The 22868-nt window shown below is 40.6% G+C and overlaps 1 protein-coding gene and 1 long non-coding RNA gene across 3 annotated transcripts in view; one reads left to right on the forward strand and one right to left on the reverse strand.

The window, feature by feature from the left end:
- Nucleotides 1-2856, reverse strand: part of TAF4B (TATA-box binding protein associated factor 4b) — a 134760-nt gene extending 131904 nt beyond the window's left edge. Inside the window, exon 1 of one of the 2 annotated variants that reach the window (XM_014828393.3) lies at nt 2011-2856. In XM_014828393.3, the coding sequence (XP_014683879.2) occupies nt 2011-2353 (343 nt within the window). In that variant the 5' untranslated portion in view covers nt 2354-2856. The remainder of the gene's footprint in view (nt 1-2010) is intronic. The other variant, XM_070513280.1, reaches the window with a different exon arrangement.
- Nucleotides 2857-2963: 107 nt separating this feature from the next.
- LOC139045668 (uncharacterized) lies at nt 2964-22020 on the forward strand. The gene is made up of 3 exons (XR_011504491.1): nt 2964-3180; nt 4652-4852; nt 19444-22020. It is a non-coding gene; the product is annotated as an uncharacterized lncRNA (long non-coding RNA).
- The last annotated feature ends 848 nt before the right edge of the window (nt 22021-22868 follow it).

Raw genomic sequence — 22868 nt, forward strand, 5'->3', positions numbered from 1 at the left:
TGATGTAAAGAGAGACCAAATACTTAAAGTATTCATTACCTTGGAAAAATAAGAGCTGACATATAATTTAAACATCCACAAGTAATCAACTGCTAATCCACAGTACTATCTAAAAGAAATGGTACAAGACTCAACCTCTTAAAAATGTCATTTAATCAGTGTTTCCATTTCATTCTTCAACCATTGGCTATATTATGGTGCACCAATGAGAGCACAAACGTGTTAGTATGTTCCTGCCACACATCAGCAGAATTTCCCAAAAGCTGCTCTTCAAAGCACCTCTCCACCTCCTCTGAAATAACAATTCCTAAAAGCAATTTACCTCCTCTCTCTTGTGAGAGTTTCTCCATAGTCAATAGCATAAACTGTTTTACTGTACTGCATACTTAGGTGGTGGCCCTGGTTTGCATTCAGCTCTGGCAAGTTTCAGTTTTGGTTTCCTCGTGTATGAAAAGATCAGGCTCTCAAATTCTATAAATTATCTTTTAGCACTGATACTCAATGAAGCATACTGTAGATACACACACCAAGTGGTGAGCATAAGGTTCAGAAAGAGTTAAGTTAAACAGACCTGGATTCAAATTCCCTCTGACCCCTATGAGTTGTCTGGCATTGGACAAATTATTTACCCTTAGAGACTTTTTTCCTTATTTGCTACCTATCTATTATGACCAACAAAAGGAAAGACTATAAAAGTGCCTAGCACAGTACACCCTCAACAAGCGATCAGTTCCCACTTTCCAAGTTCCAAACAGTTCCAAGTTTTCACTCCTGAAAGTTCTATCTTAATACTTTTTTGATTATTTCCAAGCAAACTTCACTGGCTAGACAGGAACTTAGTTTTTAACAAATTAGGGGGTAATTTCATTCAAACACGTTCATAACTACTTTATAAGAGTATACGCAGGAAGACAATTTAGAACCGACAGAAAACGTATCCAGCTGCGTGCAGTCCTAAGTGCCCGTACCTCGGTACCATCCAAAACTGAAACAGAACTTCAGCAACAGTGAAGAACATCTTCTTTTTCACAATGTTCATAACCAAATAGAACACCAGCTACAAAAGAGCCCCTATCCTTTTGCTAGAGGACACTGAAATCTTTTGAATCAAATAACTCCACGCTTTCCCATCTTTGCAGGACAGACTTCCAATTACTGCTAAGCTAAAGAAACAGAAGAAATATTCTGAGTAGAGCTCACTCCAAAGAAGAATGTGAGATGTGCTTTTGTTCCCCACTGAAATTCCAAGAGGCTTTCAGTTGAGGAAAGAAGGTAGAACACTCAAATATCATTCAGCATATTTACATATGAAAACAATCACAAAGCCAAACCTTTCCATCAATCACGAAAAACAGCCCAACAGAGCAAACCCTAGGAAAAAACTCGTCACAGACTCAAACTGTGGCATTCACACCCTGCTTCAAACATGACAGATCTATTTCTCAACTCTGGCACTTGCTCCCAGTGAGAGGGATTCTTCTAACTAAAAGTTAACGATCATCACACATTTAAAGATTGCGCAGGAAGCAGCATTATTCATTTCTGGCACTAGAAAACAGTAAACTTATTTTGGCTTGCTTAAACTTAAATTACTCTTTCAGTCTTAACACACAAGAACCTTTTAAAGACACTTTTTCTGACGCCGTAATCTAAGCTTGTGGATACATAAATCGGTCCGTCCTCCGCACGAAAATAAACTTTACCTATTATCCTGTCTCTTCCCCGACCCAGGAGCCAGTGCCTCAAAGGCCCTCCTCAATACGCTGCTCCAGCTTCTCCTGGGTCATTTGGATGAAAAGATTCTTTCCTTAAATATGGAAAGAAAAACTACTGCAGTAAGGACTCAAAGAGGCTATATTAATTGTAAAGCCAAATCGCTGCCCTGCAAAGTCAAGATGAGGAAAGGTTCTCGGGTGAGTTTTTTTAGAGCTACCAGCAAGAAGGCGCAATCCGGGGCTGCGACGTTTCCCGTGTCACCGCTGGATAATCTGGAAAAGGTGATCGACATACCTGGAGGAAGCTGCAAATTAGCAGGCAACTGGATGGTGGTGGTGTTGGGGGCTTTCACAGCGACTATCTGAGGAGCAGGCAGCCGAGGGCCGCTGCTGACTTTAGGAAGAGAAGTGACAGGAGCCACTTTGGTCACCAGGGTCCCCAGAGGGGACCGCAGGGGCTGGGACACCGTGGACTCCACGCAGACACTGACAGGAGCCTTAGTCACGGCGCCCAAGGCCACCGGGGTGCTCTCCAGCCGGACGGGCAGAGCCGCGGCAGGGGCCATGGTCACGGTCCCAGAGGCGCTCACAGCGGCGGGCGGAGCGGCGCCGGCCGGCTCGCTGAGGCCCGCGGGCATCCCCCAGGTGGATCAGCGGCAGCTGCGGCGCTGCCGTTCTGGGAGCAGAGGCGAGGGGAGGCTTGACAAGCGGCCGCCGATTCCAGTGCAGTTCCGGCCCCACAGCATCGCTAGGGAGAGGCGCAGGGGCCGCGACACAGAAGTCAGGGACCGGCTCCGGCTGGGCAGCGGGACCCGCGCGTCCCGGACCTTCCTCGTGTCCGCGCAGCCCGCCGGCAGCAACACCTGCTTGGCCGCTCGCCGCTTCCTCAGCGGCGCTCACACGTGCGCCGGCTCAGCCCGGCGCCTCAGCCTCCGGTCCCGCTACAGCCGAGCTCAGCTGCCCCGCTCCCGGAAGGGCGTCCCTTCGGCTCCCCCCCTCCCAGCAAAACTCAACGCCGCGATTCCCCCGCCAGAAACTTCAAAACTACAAAGCCGAAGCGCCCCAAAGCCCCTCCGCGCGCTCCGCACGGCCCCGCCGCGCGGCCCCGCCAGCCATGTTTATATAGCCACGCGGAGACCTCGCGCACGCGCACAGGCCGCCGCGGCCGCCCCGGGCTTCCCCCGGAATCCGGCCGTGTGATTGGCCACAGGCTGGAATCGTGCTCGTGACGTCACTAGGGACGACTCCAGAGGGCATTAGAATCATCCCCGGAATGGGGAGGAAGGAGGGGCGAGTTGCCAAAAATCTACCACGTGGGAGGGGCAAACCGCACTTGGAAAACTGCGGCATCTGCGTTCCTCTCCTTCGCATCCTCAGTTGCGTGTTCCTTGAACAGCCAAGAATATGCTTTCCACGGGCTTCTACTTCTTGAGGAAAAAATGTGGAAGACCGATTTCGGAGAACGGTAACTCAGTGTTTTTCTGCGGGCTTTGCTCTAAAGCGTCGCTATAATGAGCATTACGATTGACACAGTGAAAATTTTTTTAAATATCCATTTCTGTCTTTTAAATGCTTAAGAATGGCGTATGATTTTATAGTTTGTAAAATGGTGCTGTTGTCATACAATTTTAGAGCTGAGCTCTTCCAAAGGAAAATCTTTTTCTTCCGGTGCTTCTATATATGTCTCTGTCACCTCTAAACTTACTTAAATTATTTATCTCCTTGGAAACTGGGACAGTGTTTTGATTTTTACATCCTCAGATACTAGCAGTTAGATCTTAAGTGCAATCCTAGATATCCTTTGAATAAGTGAAAAGTGTTTGTTGAATGAATCAACAATACAGCCCAACATGGAAAAACTTGCCCGTGAGAGATCTAGTCAGAGAATATGACCTGATTTGAGGGCATTGTCATCATATTATGTTTGTAGGAACTGACACCATACCGAAGGAGATTTTGCAGGTAGGCAGGCAACCTGACGTTTACAGCTTCTAGTTTTCTCCCTCCCTGTAAACTCCAATGGACAGGATCTATTCACAATCCTCACTTTTCACTGCATTTGCCGTCTCCCACATCTCAACTAGTCCAAATCAAGAACCCCATCTCATGACCCAAATCAAGCGCAACTTTCCCCATTCCGTGAAGACTTACCTGATCACTTACCGTCTAGAAAACTCCTCAAAGTGGAGTTAGGGAGAAGAAGACTCAGTTTATGGCCTCTTGTGTGCTGGGCACTAAGAGATACATTTCCTTGTTTCTTTTTTTTTAAACCACCACCTAATTTTACTGACATAAAATGCCGTCAAAAGAGTAATTTATCCAAGAAGCTGGGATTCAAACCAGTCTGTATGATGCCAAAGTACATCTCTTTCTACAGCTCCACAAATGGCTGATTCACCATATATCCCACACTACCCCTGGCAAAATGCCTGGCACATAAAAGGTATTTAATACATATTTGCTCAGTGAATGAATTAAATGGAGACATGCAACATTTTCAGTGAAGCAGAACGGTCTGGTGGATTTGAATCTGAGATCTGCTCTTTACTAGCTCAGCAAATTGTTTAGCCTTGGTTTTTCTCTCTCCATATAGTGTAGTTCAATAAATACTTGTGGAAGGAAGGCTCAAAGTTTGCTGAGACCTTTCCCATTCTAAACTTCCATTGGACTCCACCCCCAACTCACATACTTTGTTTAGGTATGTAAATACCCTCAATCAAGTTACAAAGAGGCTTGGCTGAGGAAGTATACTTTCTCTTTAAGGTGACCTTGAACGTTATTCTCATAATCGTCTATGTTTGCTTTATAATTCGTCTCACTAATGAGAACTTTAATTATCTAGTTGCAAAGAATATACTTTTTTTTTTTAAAGATTGGCCCCTGAGCTAACATCTGTTGCCAATCTCTTTTTTTTTTTTCTTTTCTTCTCCTGGAAGGCCCCCAATACATAGTTGTATATTGTAGTTGTGGTCCTGGTTGTGCTATGTGGAATGCCGCCTCAGCATGGCCTGATGAGTGGTGCCATGGCCGCGCCCAGGAACCGAACTGGCGAAACTCTGGGCTGCTGAAGGGGAGCACAGGAACTTAACCACCCGGCCATGGGGCCGGCCCCAGAATATACTTCTTACCCAGCACAGGTAACTACTGTCCTGAATTTGGACTTAAGTAATAATTATGTTTACTACATTTCCTTCCTATAGAAACTTACAATAAAACAGGATACATAGGGAGGCAAAAAATGCATTTTATCTATTTATGTAAGAAAAGAAAAAATGCAGGGGGGAGATTATACCTTGATTTTCTTATGTTTATCTGTTAAAATATTTGGAAAATTGAAGATGTTGAAAAATACTTATTCATTTACCTTCTTTCTTGATCCATTCGGAGTGCTGTAACAAAATACCATAGACTGGGTGGCTTATAAACAGCAGAAATTTATTGCTCACGGTTTTGGAGGTTCGAAGTCTGAGATCAGGGTGCCGGCATGGTCTGGTGAGGGCTCACTTCCAGATTGCAGACTTCTTCACCGTGTCCTCACATCTCCGAAGGGGCAAAGGATCTCCCTGGATCCTCTTTTATAAGGTACTAATCCAATTCATGAGGTTTCCACCCTCATGATTTAAGCACCTCCCAAAGGCTCCACCTCCCATCACCTTTGGGAGTTAGAATTTCAACATGTGAATTTTGGGGAGATGCAAACGTTCAGACCATAGCAGCTTCTAAACGAGGGACTAAGTCATTAATTGTCCAAATATTCTGCTCATTAATTCAGGTAATGAAAACTGTGAACAAATACAAAATTTATATTTCCCTGTTTACACACACGAATACAGTTTAACTTGGGCAAAACCAAAGGCTAAGGATATAGTTATTGGGTGGAGAATGTAAGTTATTCTTATGGTCCTTTTGGTTTTCAAGTGCCTACAGTGTCTTCAGAAAAGGAATAAAAGTTTACTACTCTGTAGAATTTAAACAGTCTTGTGTATCTGTGAAATGAGATCAGCTGAAAAATCTGCCTGAGAAGATGAACTATTTAGCTAAGATGGTTATGGCCTCAGGTTCAAAGTGAGCCAGAAACAAATGCCTTCAAGTTCTATACCTTGCACCTGGTCCAGTATCTGTGCTTTTGCATCAGAGCATTTAAATACTTTCTGCAAGAGAACACCTCCAACACTGCTCTCTCATTCCTTTCCTCTTAAAGGAATGCGGCTTAAACTCTATGAAGTTTTTAACTTCGTTAATAACTTGCATTTTTGATATCTTCATTAAAGGTTTAAGGAAATATGAGACACTTTTTTAAGATTAGCGCCTGAGCTAACAGCAGTTGCCAATCTTCCTTTCTTTTTTTTCTTCTTGTCCCCAAAGCCCCCCAGTACATAGTTGTATATTCTAGCTGTAGGTGCTTCTGGCTCTGCTATGTGGGACACTGCCTCAGCATGCCCTGACAGCTGTGCTGGGTCCATGCCCAGGATCTGGACCATTGAAACCCTGGACCACCAAAGCAGAGCACACAAACTTAACCACTCGACCACAGGGCTGGCCCCTGAGACACTTTTAAAAATTTTTAGCATTTAAAAGCAATGCTCCTAGAAAAAGTGGATATAACCAAACTATCCTAACAAGAGATCCATTCACACTGTGAAATACTAATCAACCATTAAAATTTGCCATTTAGAGGTACATTTAGGGAAAAATGATCATGGTATATTGTAAAATGAAAAAAAAGGTTATAAAATAGTATATAAAGTATGATTCCATTTTTTGTACATTAAAAAAATTTTTAAACCAATAAGCAGATAGACATATGCTCAGAAGAAAATCTAGATTGTATACCAAACTGTTAACTAAGGACTTCTCTGTTTGGAGACGTTCTAAATGATCATTTTCTTTTTATTTCTCTGTATTTTCTAGTTTTTTTTAACAATGAATAGTATTCGCATAATCAAAAATTAACACGAGCTTTTTCTTAAAATACGTTTTCTCAGTGACAATTGAAATCTGTAAGTACAGCTAAGTACTCCCTAGTCTACTCCCCACAGCACCCGAGAAACTTCACTGAATTTCATAAAGCTGGGCATGTATATGGGACTGCTCAAGCTATATGCCAAGCGGAAGCTTATTACAAACACCACCTTAACCTAGGAAGATGGGCCATTTTCTAAAAGTGTGAGTGCTCACTCCTTTCATTTCATAACAAGAGTAGAAAAAGTAATAAGACTGCCTAAGAAGCCATAATCTCAGAAATAATCTTTTATTTTCCAGAAGATTCTGCAATCACAGAACTTTGTACTTGCATTGTCCATTTTATTTTAGTACTCATTGTGTTGAATTACATATTCTTAGAAGGCTCTCCTCCCCACCTCCCTTCAGTCATGCATTCACATAATAAATGTTCATTGAATGCTTACGCATGCTTGGTAGTAAAGAATATATCAGTGAAAAAAAGAAAAGACAAAAATCCCTGTCCCCATGAAGCATACATTCCAATGGAAAGGGACAAAGTGAAAAAGTAAATTATATGGTATATTAGATGGTGATACATGTCATGCAAAAGGCAATAAAACAAGGGCATGGGAAGTGCTGTTGGTGTGCAGAAGAAGAAAGAAAGGGAGGCAGCAAAGTCATGTTGGGTCTTGTAGGCCTGTGTAAGGATTGTGGCTTTTACCCTGAGTGAAATGGAAAAGACGTTGAGAGACTCTGAGCAGCAAAGTGATGTTATCTGACTTATATTTTTAAAACATCACTGTGTCTGCTGTGTGAATAGACCCAGAGGGCTAATTGGATAGGATAATTGTAGGATAATATACAAGAACAATCATACAAGGATAATTGTAGAGAGACTACTTAAGGAAGCTACTGGAAAATCCAGATGAGAGATGATAGCAGCTTAGACAAAAGTGGTAAAAGTGGTCAAATTCTGGGAATATTTTGATGCTGGATCCAACAGGTTTTCCTGATGGATTGAGTGTGAAGTTTGAGAGGGGAGTTAAGGATGACTCAAAGGTCTCTGGCCAAAGCAAACTGGAAGTATGACTTACTGCTAATTGGAGTAGGGATGACTACAATGGGGTTTGGGAAATCAGGTGCTCAATTTGGGATGTTTTAATTTGAAATGCTTTTTATATATCCAAATAGAGTGTGGAATAGGCAGCTGGATATACAAACCCAGAGTTCAAGGAAGAGGTCCCGGCTGAATATAAATATATTCACTAGCATATGGATGGTATTTTTAATGCTGGTCAACTCAATATGATCAAGGAGAGAATATAAAGGAGAAGAAAAGAGGCCAGAGTCCCGGGCTCTCTACTGTTAAAGGTCAGGTCAATGAGGAGCATCCAGCAATAAGAGATGGAGAACAAACCTCCATTGATGAGAGGAGAATCAGGAGAATGTGGAGTCCTGGAAGCTAACAAATGGCCAAGTTTCAGATGAAGAGAGTGATCAACTGTGTCAAATGCAGCTGATAGATGAAGTAAAATGAGGACTGGTAAGTGTCCATTAGGTACAGCAACACAGTGTGGAGGTCTTTTGGTAAACTTGACAAGAATTCTCTGTGGAATGTGGAAATGAAAGCCTGATCAGAGTATGTTCAAGAAAGAATTGGAGGAAAGCGTTTGAACACTATGCAAGTTTTGATGCAAAATGGGGCAGTAGGGGGAGGGGATGAGGTCAAGAAAGAGGTTTTCTTTATGATAATAGCATGCTTGTATGCTGATGGCAGTGATCCAGAAGGGAGAGAAATTGCTGTTAGAGGAATAAAGAGAGGAGGCTTGCAGGAGCCATGTCCTTAAATGCAAAAAGGGATGGAATCTAGTGCACAATTGGAGGGGTTGGGTTTTGATAAGAGCAATAGACCATTCATCTATGGCAACAGAAGAGAAGGCAGAGTTCTTGGCCACAGATGCTAGTAGGTGGATATTTGTGATGGTGAGAACTTGTGAAAATTCTCTTCTAATCCTTCTCCCTTCCTCCAATCCAATCCCTGTCCCTCACTGTTTCTAGACGTCTTCGAAAAATGCAAATCTACTTATGGAACTCTCTCATTTACAGCTTTTTAACATCTTCCCGTTACCTGCAGGATAAAATCTCAAATAGCTAGCATGGCATCCAAGGTTTGTTATGATCTGGTATCTCCTAGGTTGCCCAAGCAATCTCACTCTGCCATGTTCCCATGGGGACCTTCCATTGGCACCACAGATAGCTGCAGGAATTTCCCAAATGTCCCGAACTCTTTGTCAACTTCATGCCTTTTCATACATTGCTTCACCTCCCTTCAAAGACCTTCCCCATCTGAAACTCATGTTCTGTCTGGCCAAATTAATTTCCATTTGGCCTTCAAAAGGCAATAACCTACACTGGGTGAATTCAGTGCTTCTCTTCTCCTGTAGCACCTTGCCATTTCACTTATATTGTAGTATTCAAGTTGTTTTTCTTGCCTACCCTCTCCTATTCACTAAACTGTGAATTTTCTGATAGCCAAGACTGTGTTCTGTTCATCTCAGGACCAGAAGAGAGAACTTAATACTTAGTAGGTACTTGACAAAGAGTACTTCTCTGACTCCTATCCCACTCCTAACCTCTAGGTTGCCTCCTAGGGGCAGGAATTTTGTCTTATATGTGTATCCCCAGTGTCTAGCACAATTCTCCGTATAGTATTAGGAGGTTAATACTTGAGCTTTCTGTTCTCAGTCTGCACTTTCCTTGGGCGATAACATTCACTTCCATGGCGTAACTTCTATCTGTATGTTTATGACTTTCATATCTGTCTATCTTTGGCTCAGATTTCTCTCCTGGCCCCCGGACCTGTATAGACAGCTGCCTACTATCTCCACCTGGATGCCCCACAGGTTCGAAACTACTTATCCCATCTTCAGACCTGCTTGTTCTCCAATGATCCCTATTTCAGTGAGCCGATCAACCTCCTTCCAGTTGCCCAAGGTGTAAAATTAGGAATTGACTTTGAGTTTTCCCTCTTTCACACCGTTTCAGTCATTAGGTCCTGTCAGTTGTAGCATCATATCTGTAGTATCTCTGGAATCCATCGACTTCTCTCATTCCCACTCTCCCTCTTTCAGTTCAGACCAAAGCACGCTCACTTCAATTATGCTAACTGGGCTCCTTCCATGGCTCCAACCTTGCTCCTCCTTCATTCGATTCTCTAGTCTACAATCAGAGAGATTTTTATGTTTTATGTTAAATGTTCCTGTAAACATTAACATTGTAATTATTATCATCATTCTTTGTTTTAGAATTATTTTTCTTTCTTACTGAAAGGAACCTAAAAGGAAAACAATTTCTATTTTCAACTATTTATAATTCCATCATTCTGGCTGAATTCTCATTTTTATGTATCCCTTTTTAATCCTTGTCCATTGTATGCTTGCTACTAGGTGAAGTGTATGTTTGATTTGTATGTAATTTAGAACTTGAGCTAAATAATTTCCCATGCCTAAACACTTAAATCAGTTCACTTTTATAATTCCATATTTCTAGAATGTCCTCATAATTATCATTTTATGCATAATATTTATTAAACAAGAACACATAATTGCATGTATAATTACAAATTATGATAAGTGCTATGAAAGAAAAGAAGACAGTGCTTTGAAAGAGGAAAATGGATAGGATCTAATTTAGGTAGGGAGCTAGGGAAGAGCTCTAGGAATTAAGGGAATGCCCATGAGACTGGTCCAGAGGGAAGTAGAGGAATAGTGGCCAGAATGATGTTGGAGAGGCAGAGAAGGGCCTGACCCCCTTCAGGGTCTCATGTGTTGTGCAAATGAAATCAACTGAAATATTTTAAGCAGAGGAGGAAAATGAATTTATTTACATTTTTCAACTTTTATTTGGAAATAATTTCAAACTTAGAGAAGAGTTTCAAGAAATAGTACTTGCAGCTCCCATACCCCCTTCATCCACATTCACCAATTTTAGCATTTTGATTTGTTTGTCATTTCTTCTCTGTGTGTACATGTGTGTATGTGTACATACATAATATATACACGCTCGATCTTCATTATTCACAGATTCCATATTTGCAAATTCACCTAGTTGCTAAAATGTATCTGTACCCCCAAAATCAATACTCACGGTGCTTTCGAGGTCTTTTGCAGACATGTGCAGAGCAGTGAAAACTTTGAGGCACCAAACGCATACGTTTCCAGCTGAGGTCAAACAAGGTGGCACTCTGCCTTCATGGTGTAGCTCTCATACTGTAGACAAGTGTCCCTTTTACAGTCTATTTAGTGCCATATTTTTCATATTTTTATGCATTTTCTTTGTGATTTTGCCATTTAAAATGGCCCCCCGATGTAGTGCTGAAGTGCTGTCCGGTGTTCCTAAGTGCAAGAAAGCTATGACGTGCCTTTCAGAGAAACTATATGTGTTAGAGGCTGGCCCAGTGGTGCAGCGGTTAAATTCTCATGTTCTGCTTCGGCTGCCCGGGTTCGCCGGTTCGGATCCTGGGTGTGGACCTAGCACCGCTTGGCAAGCCGTGCTGAGGCAGGCATCCCACATATAAAGTAGAGGAAGATGGGCACGGATGTTAGCTCAGGGCCAGCCTTCCTCAGAAAACAGAGGAGGATTGGCAGCAGATGTTAGCTCAGGGCTAATCTTCCTTAAAAAAAAAAAAAAGTAAATTAAATAAATTAAAAATGAAAAAGAAATATACGTGTTAGATGCGCTCTGTTGAGGCACAAGTAACAGCGCTGTTGGTTGTGAGTTCAATGTTAATGAATCAACAATATATATTAATTAAGGTGTCTTCAAGCAGACACACACATAAAACAAGGTTATGTATTGACAGATAGAAAAATATGTTATGATTAGACGTCTACAGGAACCCAACCCTGTAGTTCCCCTATGAGCAATGGTTGAGTATTTGCTAATTCAGCATTCTGGCGATTTAGTAGAATATAACTATTGCAGATAATGAGAATCGACTGTATATATACTTTTTTCACTGAACTGCTTGAAAGTGAGTTGCAGACATGCCCCTTTATCCCAAATACTTCATGTATATTTCCTAAAAACAAGGACATGCACCTATATAACCACAGTACAATTAACAAAATCAGGAAGCTTAACATTGATACAATTCTGTAGTCAACAGATCTTAAATCAACAGGTCTTTTTGAATTTGCCAACTGTCCCAATAATGTTCTTCATAGCAGTTTTTTTCTAGTCCAGGATCCAATCCAGAATCATTTCTTGCATATAGTTTAATATCTCTTTAGTCTTCTTTAATCTAAAACAGTTCCTCTGCCTTTTTTTGTTTTTCAAGATATTGACATTTTTTAAGAAAACAGGCCATTTGTTTTGTAGACTGACATCGTTTGGGTTTGTCTGGTAGTTTCCTCACGATTAGATTCAGGTTATGCATTTTGACAGGGATACTGCATGAGTGATGTGATGTCCTCTGTATCACATTAGGAAATGCAGGAGTTACGTTTGTGTTATTATTGTTTACATTAAATTTGATCACTTGTTTATGATGCAACTGCCAGGTTTCTCACTGTCAAGTTGCTGTTCTTCCTCTCTGTAATTCGTAAGCAGTGTATAGGACATAGTTTGAGACTATGTAAATATCCAGTTCTTCGTCAAGCTTTGACCTATTAATTTTTGTGTCCATTAATGACTCTTGGCTGAATCAGTTATTACTATGATGGCTGAATAATGGTGATTTTTTTTTCCCTACATTATCATTTCTTCTACATTATTGTTTGACATTCTACTAGAAGAAGTAGTTTTCCCATTTCTCTTGTGTATGTATCGGTATGGATCCATGCATTCTTTTTTAGTCAATGGGTTATGATGAGCTATTATCATGGTTTATTTTGATTCTCAGTTGTCTCAGCTTTGGACAGTAGGATCTCCTTTAAGTTGTCTCCTGTATCCTTTTAATGTATCCCCATCATTTTCTGAGTAACTTACATTCTTAGAAGATCATTCTAGTTATTATATGGAGAAGGACTTGGGGAGGGCAAAAGAAGCAACAAAGAAACTAGTTAGATGGTTCTTACCTATGGTTGATGGCCAGGTGAGAGTTGAGAGTGGCTTGAAATAGGGTGGAGGCAGGGACTATGAAAATAGGGTGTAGTCGCGGACAGATTTAAAATATACTTTGGAGGTAAAAATCTATGGATCTTAGCGATAGATTGAATTAAGTGGCTGAGGGAGTGAAATATGTTGAAGATGACTTTACATTTCTAGCTTGAGAAATTGTATAGATGGTGATTTCATTCACAGTGATGGGGAAGATTGGACAGGGAGCAGCTCTGGAGGGAAAGATCAAGAGTTCTAGTTCAAGAAAGATCAAACTGAACTTGAAAGTGAAACTTGGTCTAGATTTTATATCCTCTTTCTGCCTGCCCTTCCTGACGGAATCTAAATTACACTTGCAGTAATGGGACTGGGTGTCATCGCTGAGGGAGAGAAGGTCTAGTAAAGAGAAGAACCCGTATCAAAACTCAGCATTTAGTGGTAGCGTGAAAAAAGAAACCAATAAAGGAAATTAGGGAAGTAGGAGAAGCTGGAGAGCTAGGTAAAAACAATCAAAAAGGGTTAAGACAGAAAGTCAAGGTGAAACAAATCAAAGACGTTAAGTAAGGAAGCCAAGATAAGTGTTTCACTAGGTGAAATTCTGAGAGGTTAGTAAGATTTCAATTTTGTCTCTTCTAGAATGATGCTTTATGAAGACAGGGATCTTTTGTTGTTGTTAACTGCTGTATGCCTATAGCCTGGAACAGTGGCCCATCGTAGGTGTTTAATAAACATTTGTTGACCAGATTAATGAATTTGTGGGTCATGTGTTTTTAGTATTATTGCATTGATTAGAGATAATCTCCAGAAAAATGTTGAATAATAACAATATATGCTTTCTAGTCTTGTATTTGATATAATATTTCCTCAAGTGGTTTAATTGTTTGATACTTGTCTCTCTAAAACAGAAATTTGAGGTTTCTTCTATACTTAAAAACTTTCCATGATAGAAGTCGCATCATGACGTGACCCCTGCTTGTCATCACTTCTGGCTACCACCCTTGTCCCATGCTAATCTCCTTATGATGCCGTGCTCTTCTGGCCAGGCAAAGAGGTGAGGGAGGAGCTTTGCCCAAGGAAGTCGTCTCTGACCTCCTCCCCAACAAATACCCTCCATTGTTTTTCTGTTTTCCCTCTGCCAGATCCCTTACTTCTCTGTCTCCCCAGTAGACTCTAAGTTCCTTTCAGAAGGGGCTGTGTTATTTTACTGTTTAACCTGCAGTTTCTGACACAGTGTCATGAGATTTTTGTGGTGGGAAGGAAGGAGGTCAAGGTCCCAGGCAAAACTGGGCTAAAACCTCTCACCTACCATTACCCTTCTGTTTGTTTCCAGGTATTCCTTTCAGAGAATCTTCTCTATTCTCTAAATTTCAGCAAGTTTTCTATTGTATCCTCTCTTTACTGTTAAGGAATTCCTGCTAATGCATTTCATTTTAATAATATTATTAGCTGATAAGCTGTGATCTCCTCTTTTCTCTGTTTTTTTTAAGGAACTTCTGAATGAGAAAAAAAGGTTTCAAATTTTCAGGATTTAAAAATTGTCAACCTCAGTGTCTTCTACGGATTTCTATATTTAGATCTGGGTTTAAATTCAGATTTGTAGTGTGTATTAGTCTATCGAAAACTCTGAGAAGACTTGTAGTAAAGCATCTGTTCTCAAACTTTTTCATCTCAGGAAATTTTTACACTCTTAAAACTTACTGAGGACCCCAAAAATCTTTTGTTTATGTGGATTATATCTATCAATATTTACCATGTTAGAAATTAAAAGTGAGAAAATTATAAATTATTTATGAGTCCACTTAAAAATAACAGTAAAAGCCTCATTATGTTACATTACTCACATGTTACATTAGCTAGGGTCCAGTCAGGGGACAGATATCACACTAGTTATTTGAAGAGGGAAAATTTAATATAAAGAATTGTTAGATAGTAGAAGGTAGTTAACTGCTAAAAGAGGTAGAAGAGGACGCTAAGGCATCCAGAAGTAGCAGGGGCAAAAAAAGCATCTGCTCTCTCCAGCTGGAGGGAGCGCAGACAATAAAAGAACCAGGGACTATGAGAGGGCCCTCCCCAAGGCTGAGAGTCAGACCTCCTCAACGAGAGCCTGGAACACCAAGCTGGACAGTGCGAAAGAAACTTGCCAGAGGGAATGAGCCATTGCTGATCTATAAAGCCACTGAAGGTGGGGAAAGCGTGTCCTGGGGGTGGAACTGGAGTTCGTCTCACTGAATCCAGTATTATCCAGTGATAATACTGGAGTACCAGAATCCATAAACCAAGTAGCTGCTGCTATAGCTCTGCAGTATCACTTCAGTGCCCTCTGTTGACCAAGTTTAGTGTTTCACCAGCTGACGAAGAAGAAACGTTTTCAGAGTTCAGCTCTGCTGTCACAAAAAGGGGCAAAGAAAGGTGATTTCTAGCTGGGAGATGAGAAGTTGATAGCTAGTGCACATATTACCATAAATATTTTATAGCATTTCATAAACACTTTAAATGAAAAATAACTACAGTTTTTTAAAAGCATAGTGAAACTGTAGCATTGTTTTAAATTTTTGCAGATATCTTGAATGTCTCACTTAATAGAAGACAGCTGGATTTTTGTATCTGCTTCTGCATTCATTCTGTTGCAATACGTTATTTTGATTCAAGTGTATGAAGAAAATCTGACTTCATACAGGTAGTTGGAAAAGGGAAGAATATTTCAATAGCCTTTTCAGATCGTTGTGGATATTTGTCTTTGATGCTACATCAAAACTTGAAGAATAGTAGTTTCTTAAAGGTTAGTTGCAGTGTGGAAATTGAAATCATATCAATTAACTTTTCATACTTTGTTACATTGGAATCCCTTGGTTACACTGAATGGATCTTTTACCTGTGCGTGATTTTGTGTGTGTCTTTGGAAAATATTGGTTCCCTGAGTTATTCAGATCTTCCAAGTGGTGGCATATTTCATTGTACAATATCGAACTCATATTTTTCAGTAACACTACTAATCTCATCAGCTTTGTATATTGGGAAGCTGTCAGTCTCTTAGTAGTGTATACAAGTCTTCCAAAATTCTAATTTTTGCTTGAAAGTTGAACTTCGTCATTGGCAATAAATGCTGTCAGTTGTTTTCCTTGAAGTGACAGGTTTACTGTTTTCATTTTTGAGAAAATGGTTACCAAATACCAATTCCCAAAAAACATAGTTTGTCTTAGTAAGTTTTAGACAAAACATAGTTTGTCTGAAAAACATAGTTCCTTTTTTTTGAGGAAGCTTAGCCCTGCGCTAACATCTGCTGCCAATCCTCCTCTTTTTGCTGAGAAAGACTGGCCTTGAGCTAACATCCATGCCCATCTTCCTCTACTTTATATGTGGGATGCCTGCCACAGCATGGCTTGCCAAGCGCTGCCATATCTGTACCCGGGATCCGAAGCGGCGAACCCCGGGCTGCCAAGAAGCAGAGTGTGCACACTTAGCTGCTGCACCACTGGGTCAGCCTCTGAAAAACATAGTTTCTTAAAAGAAATGACAATCCATGAAAAAAGTGGTTCCTTCAGCTGGCAGTTCAAATCGTCACATAAGTGCTTTTCCTCAAATCAATCTTCTTACTTTGGTAAATACCAGAAGTGCTTTTTATGTATTTCTCACTTTATTACACAGAATATTTAAAAGAAAAGTAATTTTTACTATTTCATCAAGAACATCCTTAAGTGGAACTGTCTTTAAAAAAAGCAAACGCCAAAAAGAGAGCACATGGCGGTAAAGAATACAATGCCTAGTGTATAGTTTGGTGTCACTGTGCCGATTGTCCTAAAGCTCCAGTAGGTTTACCGTCACTGCTTTTGCACCATCAGCAGAAATGTCCACACAGTTTTTAAAAAAGCAAACATCTTAGTATTTTATGAAAATAATTAAGACACCCATGTGCCCCGTGAAATGGTCTCCAGATACCCAGGGGTGGACACACCACATTTGGGTCACCACCGCAGTAAAGAAGACTGCTTTATTTCGTGTAAGCCAGTGTTTCACGGATTTCCCCAGCCAGGAATGCTTTGATCATATGACGCCCTTTAAGGTGGCACAGAGGAAGCTGACGTGGGATAGGTTTTGGAAAACTGTCCTGAGGTTGCTCCTTTGCCCAATATCATGCATTTCCCGCCAGCCAGTTTCTAAGGAGGGCAACCGCTGACCAATGATCTGCGTCTCTTTCCCGTCAAAAGGAAGAGTCCCTCCTCGCTCCCTCTTCTTTTTCAGAGATTGAATAATCTGTAGACTTCACCTACTACTTCAGTAAAGTTAAAACCTTTTTAGAGCTTTTATTTAGTCATCATAAATTGAGGCCCCAAACTGTAAGTTTACACTTTATAGCCGGAGACGCTACGCTCTAGTAGGAGACACAAGTATGAAACAATTACTAGACAGTATGAGACAGGTCACAATAAAGAGCTCTGGAAACACAGATATCAGACCTCTATTCCAGTCTGAGGAAAGTCTTCGTGGAGAGGACTGCCTGTCGTGAGTCATAAGAAATTTCCAGAATCATCTCAATCAATGAAAAGGAGCAGGGAAAAAAGTCTTTTCTGTGAGAGGAAGCTTGTGTGTGCTACCCAAGTCAGTCATGATGCCTGCCCTGTCCCCAGCCTCTTGCAAGAAAACTGCTCTACTGGCACAAAGGGCATCCCCTGGGGAACTGCTTGACCCTAAGCTGCTGGCCACTGCTGATAGACAAGCATCAGGAAGCTGGCCCAAGGGCTGCCAATCCTTGGATGCCTACAGTGGCCTTGCCCTGGCCTGATGCAAAAATATCAGCTCGTCCAAACATTTATTCTTTGCAGAATTGAAATTGGGAACCTTAGAAAGTGAAGGGAAATTAAGTATGGAAGGTGGAGCTACACGATCATAATTGAAAGAGAGGCTAGAGAGGCCATAATGCATCGGTATAAGCCCGAAGGTTATAAGGGAAAAGAAATGATGAATTAGCGTGAGCAATGAGTTAAAGAAATAAAATGAGGCAGAGAAAGTCAGTAAAGAGAGAAGAACAGAACAGATGTGGGGAAAGGAACTGATCTTGTTAGTGCAGTATTAGAGTTAAGATCTAAAAGCTCTTCATGTTGACATTTCTAGCACTGCCACTTCCTAGGAAGCAAAATGATGCTATTGTTCCCAGTTTTGTATTTCCCCATGAGAGCCCTTATTTCCTTGTGCCCTTACTTGAGTGAATCTTTGTTTCTTTTAACCAAAAGATCTCAGCTGTAATGGGCATAGAGAAAGCATGACACTATTAGCAAAATCAAAGTATCATGCCTGAGAAAAGGTGGCCTTGAGTTGTCCCTGAGTCCCTAGTGTAGCCTGGCCAGCCTCATGCATGATCACTCACATGTTATGTGCATTTCAAAGACAGAGTTTTATTTTGCCAAAGAAAGATATAATTTGGAGAACTTTTTTTTTTTTTTAAGATTGACAACTGAGCTAACATCTGTTGCCAATCTTCTTCTTTTTCTTTTTTTTCCTTCTTCTTCTCCCCAAAGCCCCCAGTACATAGTTGTATATTCTAGTTGTAGGTCCTTCTGGTTCTGCTATGTGGAATGCCGCCTCAGCATGGCCTGATGAGCGGTGCCGTGTCCGCGCCCAGGATCCAACCAGCGAAACCCTGGGTCACTGAAGCAGACTGCATGAACTTAACCACTCGGCCACAGGGCCGGCCCCTGGAAAACTTTTCAAGACCTCTATTCTATTATTTTATCCATTATCAATAAATATAACATTATCTAGAATAAGATAAGTAAAAGAATATCTAATCTTATCCAGTAATTTCATGTATCTTTTAAGTGAGAAGCAAGGAAAGACCTGGCACCCAATTTTGGATTTATAGGATTTAATTTAAATGAATGCCTCTCTACTATTCATTCAACAGATATTTATTAAGTATCTACTATATGCTTGGCACCGTTCTGGGCGCTGGTTGTATACCAATGAATAAAATGACGTAGAACTTATGATTCTAATGGGAGGGGGATCAGTCAGTAAACACATACAAACACACATTTCAGGTGTTAGGTGTTGGGGGGTGAGAGTTCTATTTGATAAATGGTAGTCAGAGAAAGCCTCTTTGATAAGGGGACATTTGTACAGCAAGTGAAAGAAAGTACAGGAGCAAGCTGTGCCCATATAGGGTGCGGATAGAGTGATCCAGGCAGGGGACACAGTTAGTGCCAAGGCCCTGAGGCAGGAGCATGCTTAGTGTACATGAGGAAAAGCAGGGAGGCCAGCATGCCTTTAGCTGAATGAAGGAGGGCAGAATGGCAGGAATGGCAGGAGATGAAGCAAAAGAAGTGTGTGTATGGGAGGGAAGGGAGATCACACAGGCCAGAGTAGGGGCTACATGCAGATACTTAGCTAATGAGATCTAACCAATTCCTGGGTGCTGCCATTGCATCCTGGGCATCCATTACTTGGGAGCTTGACAGAATATGTTCTTGGACTCCACTCCAGACCTATTGAATCAGAACCTGCATTTTAACAAGATCCTCAGAGGTTCAAATACATTAAAATATGAGAAGTACTAGTTTAGATAATGTGAGTTAACTTTCACAGAAAAATAGGAAACCGCAATTAGCACTTTTTCTTTAATTTTCAGATTAGGATGGATTTTTCTATTTTCAAAAAAACATCATTGGATTTTTTTTTTTTTTTGAGGAAGATCTGCCACCAACCCTCCTCTTTTTGCTGAGGAAGCCTGGCCCTGAGCTAACATCTGTGCCCATCTTCCTCTACTTTATGTGTGGGATGCCTGCCACAGCATGGCTTGACAAGAGGTGTAGGTCCGCACCTGAGACCTGAACCCGAGAACTCCGGGCCACTGAAGCGGAACTTGTGAACTTACTTGCTGCAGCACTGGGCCGGCCCCAGAGAATAAGCAATTTCCTATTGGAATTAGACCTCACATAATTGTGGGAGTTGATGGAGAAAGCTGTGCAAGACTGTTGCCTCTCTGTGGGCTTGAATGCACTGTACTCAGCTCAGTCTGGTAGTCAGGAAGGAAAGTTGGATGTGAAGTGGAGAGGCTGAGAACCAACTGTAACCCATGAGGACAAACAGTACCCTTGTGTATCTTTCACCATCTGCAATGGTGATGATTCTGGTGACCTGCAGCAAAAGCTAATGTCCTTTGCCATGAAGCAGCATGCATCCCTGGCCCAGTTCCCAAAGAATCTGAAGGAAGAAATCCAGCAGGATCTGGAGGAACTGGAGTGGCTAAGGGCCTGGATGCCTTCCAGGACCAACAAAGTGAGCCAGCAAACCAATATCCTTTGAGAGATGCTACAGTGCCTGGTGCCCTACACTGAGCTGCTTCCCTTCTGCCTTTTGAATCTTGTGCAGATTTCTCTTGTGGCCAACTCAAACTTGGAACCATACAGGAAAGAGATTTCTGGGAAACAGTTCCAGGTTAGCTGAGTTGACATCATACAAAGCCAGCACAACTAAAATGGGAATGGTGTAGAGAAGGAGGGATCCTCACTCGCTGTTAGGGAAACATAAATTTGTATTATTGTGTAACATATCTTTGGCCGTGCAGTTCTAATTCTAGTGATTTATCCTGTAAATATACTTCTGCATATGGGAAGTGACAAACAAAAGTTTATTCATTGCAACATTATTAGCAGTAGCAACGATGATGCACAGTAATGTTCATCAATACAAGACTGGTTAATAATTTAATGTTACATCTGTACGTTGGAAAGAATGATGCTCACATGAGAAGGTCCTCAAAGATATATTAAGTGAAAAAATCAAGATACAGAACAGTATATTCTATGCTACTATTTGCATCAAAAGATATATTCATATTTGTATATGTATAAAATATCGATAGACGTATATGGAAAATATCAGTGGAAACATACTGGTAACATGGGTTGCCTCCAAGAAGAGGAACATAGTTACTGGGGGACAAAAATGAGATGGAATATTTGACTATGTGAATGTATTACTCATTAAAAATAGGAGTAATAATGTAAAAATTCAATGAGACTATTACATGCATTTCTTCAGGTTGTTTTTTTCCTGATATATGCCTTTTGAAATCAAGATCTTAAAGAAAAAGTCTAGTCACTTAAAGAAAAAGTCTATGTTTACTATATATGTAAAACACAGTGCACCTTTATAATCCTTTATTAAAAATACAGTGAAAAATTTTCTTGTAGATTTTAATCAGATTAGTCATTTTTTTGACCCCTCAGTAACAACTGAAAATTTATGTGGAGTTATGATAAGGTAATTGCTTAATTTCTTTCTAAAGGAATCTCAATGGATGTGAATATATATATTCAATTACATAAAACATGGAAATACTTGGAATGAAAAGCCCTAAGGAATTATGAAATATGAGTAGTGTAAGTGGTTTTTTGCAAACTTGGAGAGTATTTATTTCAATCACTTCCTTTTCCCAAGATCAAGAAGAAATTTACTAGGTTATGAATGTCTTTTAAAACTTATTATGCAAACTCCAGATCTGTTTCCTAAGAGAATTAATCATAATTTCACTTCAAATAATGGTGAGATTGTCATGTCTTTCATTACTTCACTCACTTGGTCATATTCCTCATGATCACCAGGAATGAGGGGAAAAGAAATTTTTAGAAAGGGCTAAGTGCCAACTTTAGTAATGAAGCAAAGATGTCTCTGGCTCTGTTAGACAAGGGCATATTATAATGAACATTCTGATACCATCCACTGTTTAAGACTTAAATATGATGTGTCAGATGCAGTTGAAGCCCCCTGTGTTCCCTTCTCTTCCAACCATCCTGATTTTGCTTCTTATTATTATCTCATATGGAAACATCCATAGATAACACATTATAATTAGGCATGCTTTTATTTTATTTATTTATTTATTTTTTTTGAGGAAGATTAGCCCTGAGCTAACATCTACTGTCAATCCTCCTCTTTTTGCGGAGGAAGACTGGCCCTGAGCAAACAGCCATGCCCATCTTCCTCTACTTTATATGCGGGACATCTACCACAGCATGGTTTGCTGAGCGGTGCCATGTCCACACCCAGGATCCGAACTGGTGAACCCCGGGCCACCAAAGCAGAACGTGTGAACTTAACCACTGCGCCACGGGGCCGGCCCCTAGGCATGCTTTTAATTTTACTCAAAAGAGTCTCTTTCTTGAGGGTAAGGTATGTGTGTTTAAATTTTCTTAATCTTTTTCTGCATTGAATGTTTTTTGGATTTATAATTGGGAAACACACAATAAATAAGTGCAGATAACTTACATGTACAGTTTAGAGAATGAGGTGAACATGCACTCGCTCGCCACCCAGCTTTGCATTAGCAGTTCTTGTGCATGTCTCTCCCAGCGCCCAACAGAAATACTCACTATCCTGACTTTTGCAACAACCATTCCCTTGCTTTTCTTCAGTTTTACCTCAAACATTGTATCTTTTAGATACTATATTTAGCTTTGTAGGCCTTTAAGGTTTCTATAAACATCACATTGTGTATACACTGTCACAGCTGGCTTTAGTTTTTCTCAGTATGATGTTTTTGAGACACATCCATTGTTGATACATCATGTAGCTGTAGTGCCTTCTTTTTACCTGCTATGGTATGCTACTGTATGAATAACAATTTATTCTTTTATTCTCTTTTTGATAAATATTAGGTCACTTCTTTTTTTTTTTTTTGCTATCACAAGCAATGCCTTTGTACGTGATTATTTTTATGCACATATGCTAGAGTTTCTATGGGCTATATACCTTGGAGGGGAATTGCTGCCTCTTTGACTTGACTAAGTCTCACTATCTTGCTGCCCAAAGCAGTTGTCCTAGTCTACAGTTCTAATAGCAGTAGGTGAGTTCTTTTGGCTCCAAATGCTCACCAACATTTTATACAGTCCTTTTTAATTTTTGCCCATCTGATGGCTGTAAAATAGTGTCTCATCATAGTTATACTACACATTTCATGAATGACTCTGGTAGAACATCATTTAATAAGTTCCTCATAAAGAGGTCAGGTTTCCTCTTCTGTGACCCGCCTGTTTAAATGTTCCACCCACTTTTCTGTCACATTGTTGTTTTTTTTTTTTGAGAAAGATTAGTCCTGAGCTAACATCTGCTGCC

This window comes from Equus asinus, chromosome 7 (assembly GCF_041296235.1).
Source record: "Equus asinus isolate D_3611 breed Donkey chromosome 7, EquAss-T2T_v2, whole genome shotgun sequence".
Taxonomy (NCBI): domain Eukaryota; kingdom Metazoa; phylum Chordata; class Mammalia; order Perissodactyla; family Equidae; genus Equus; species Equus asinus.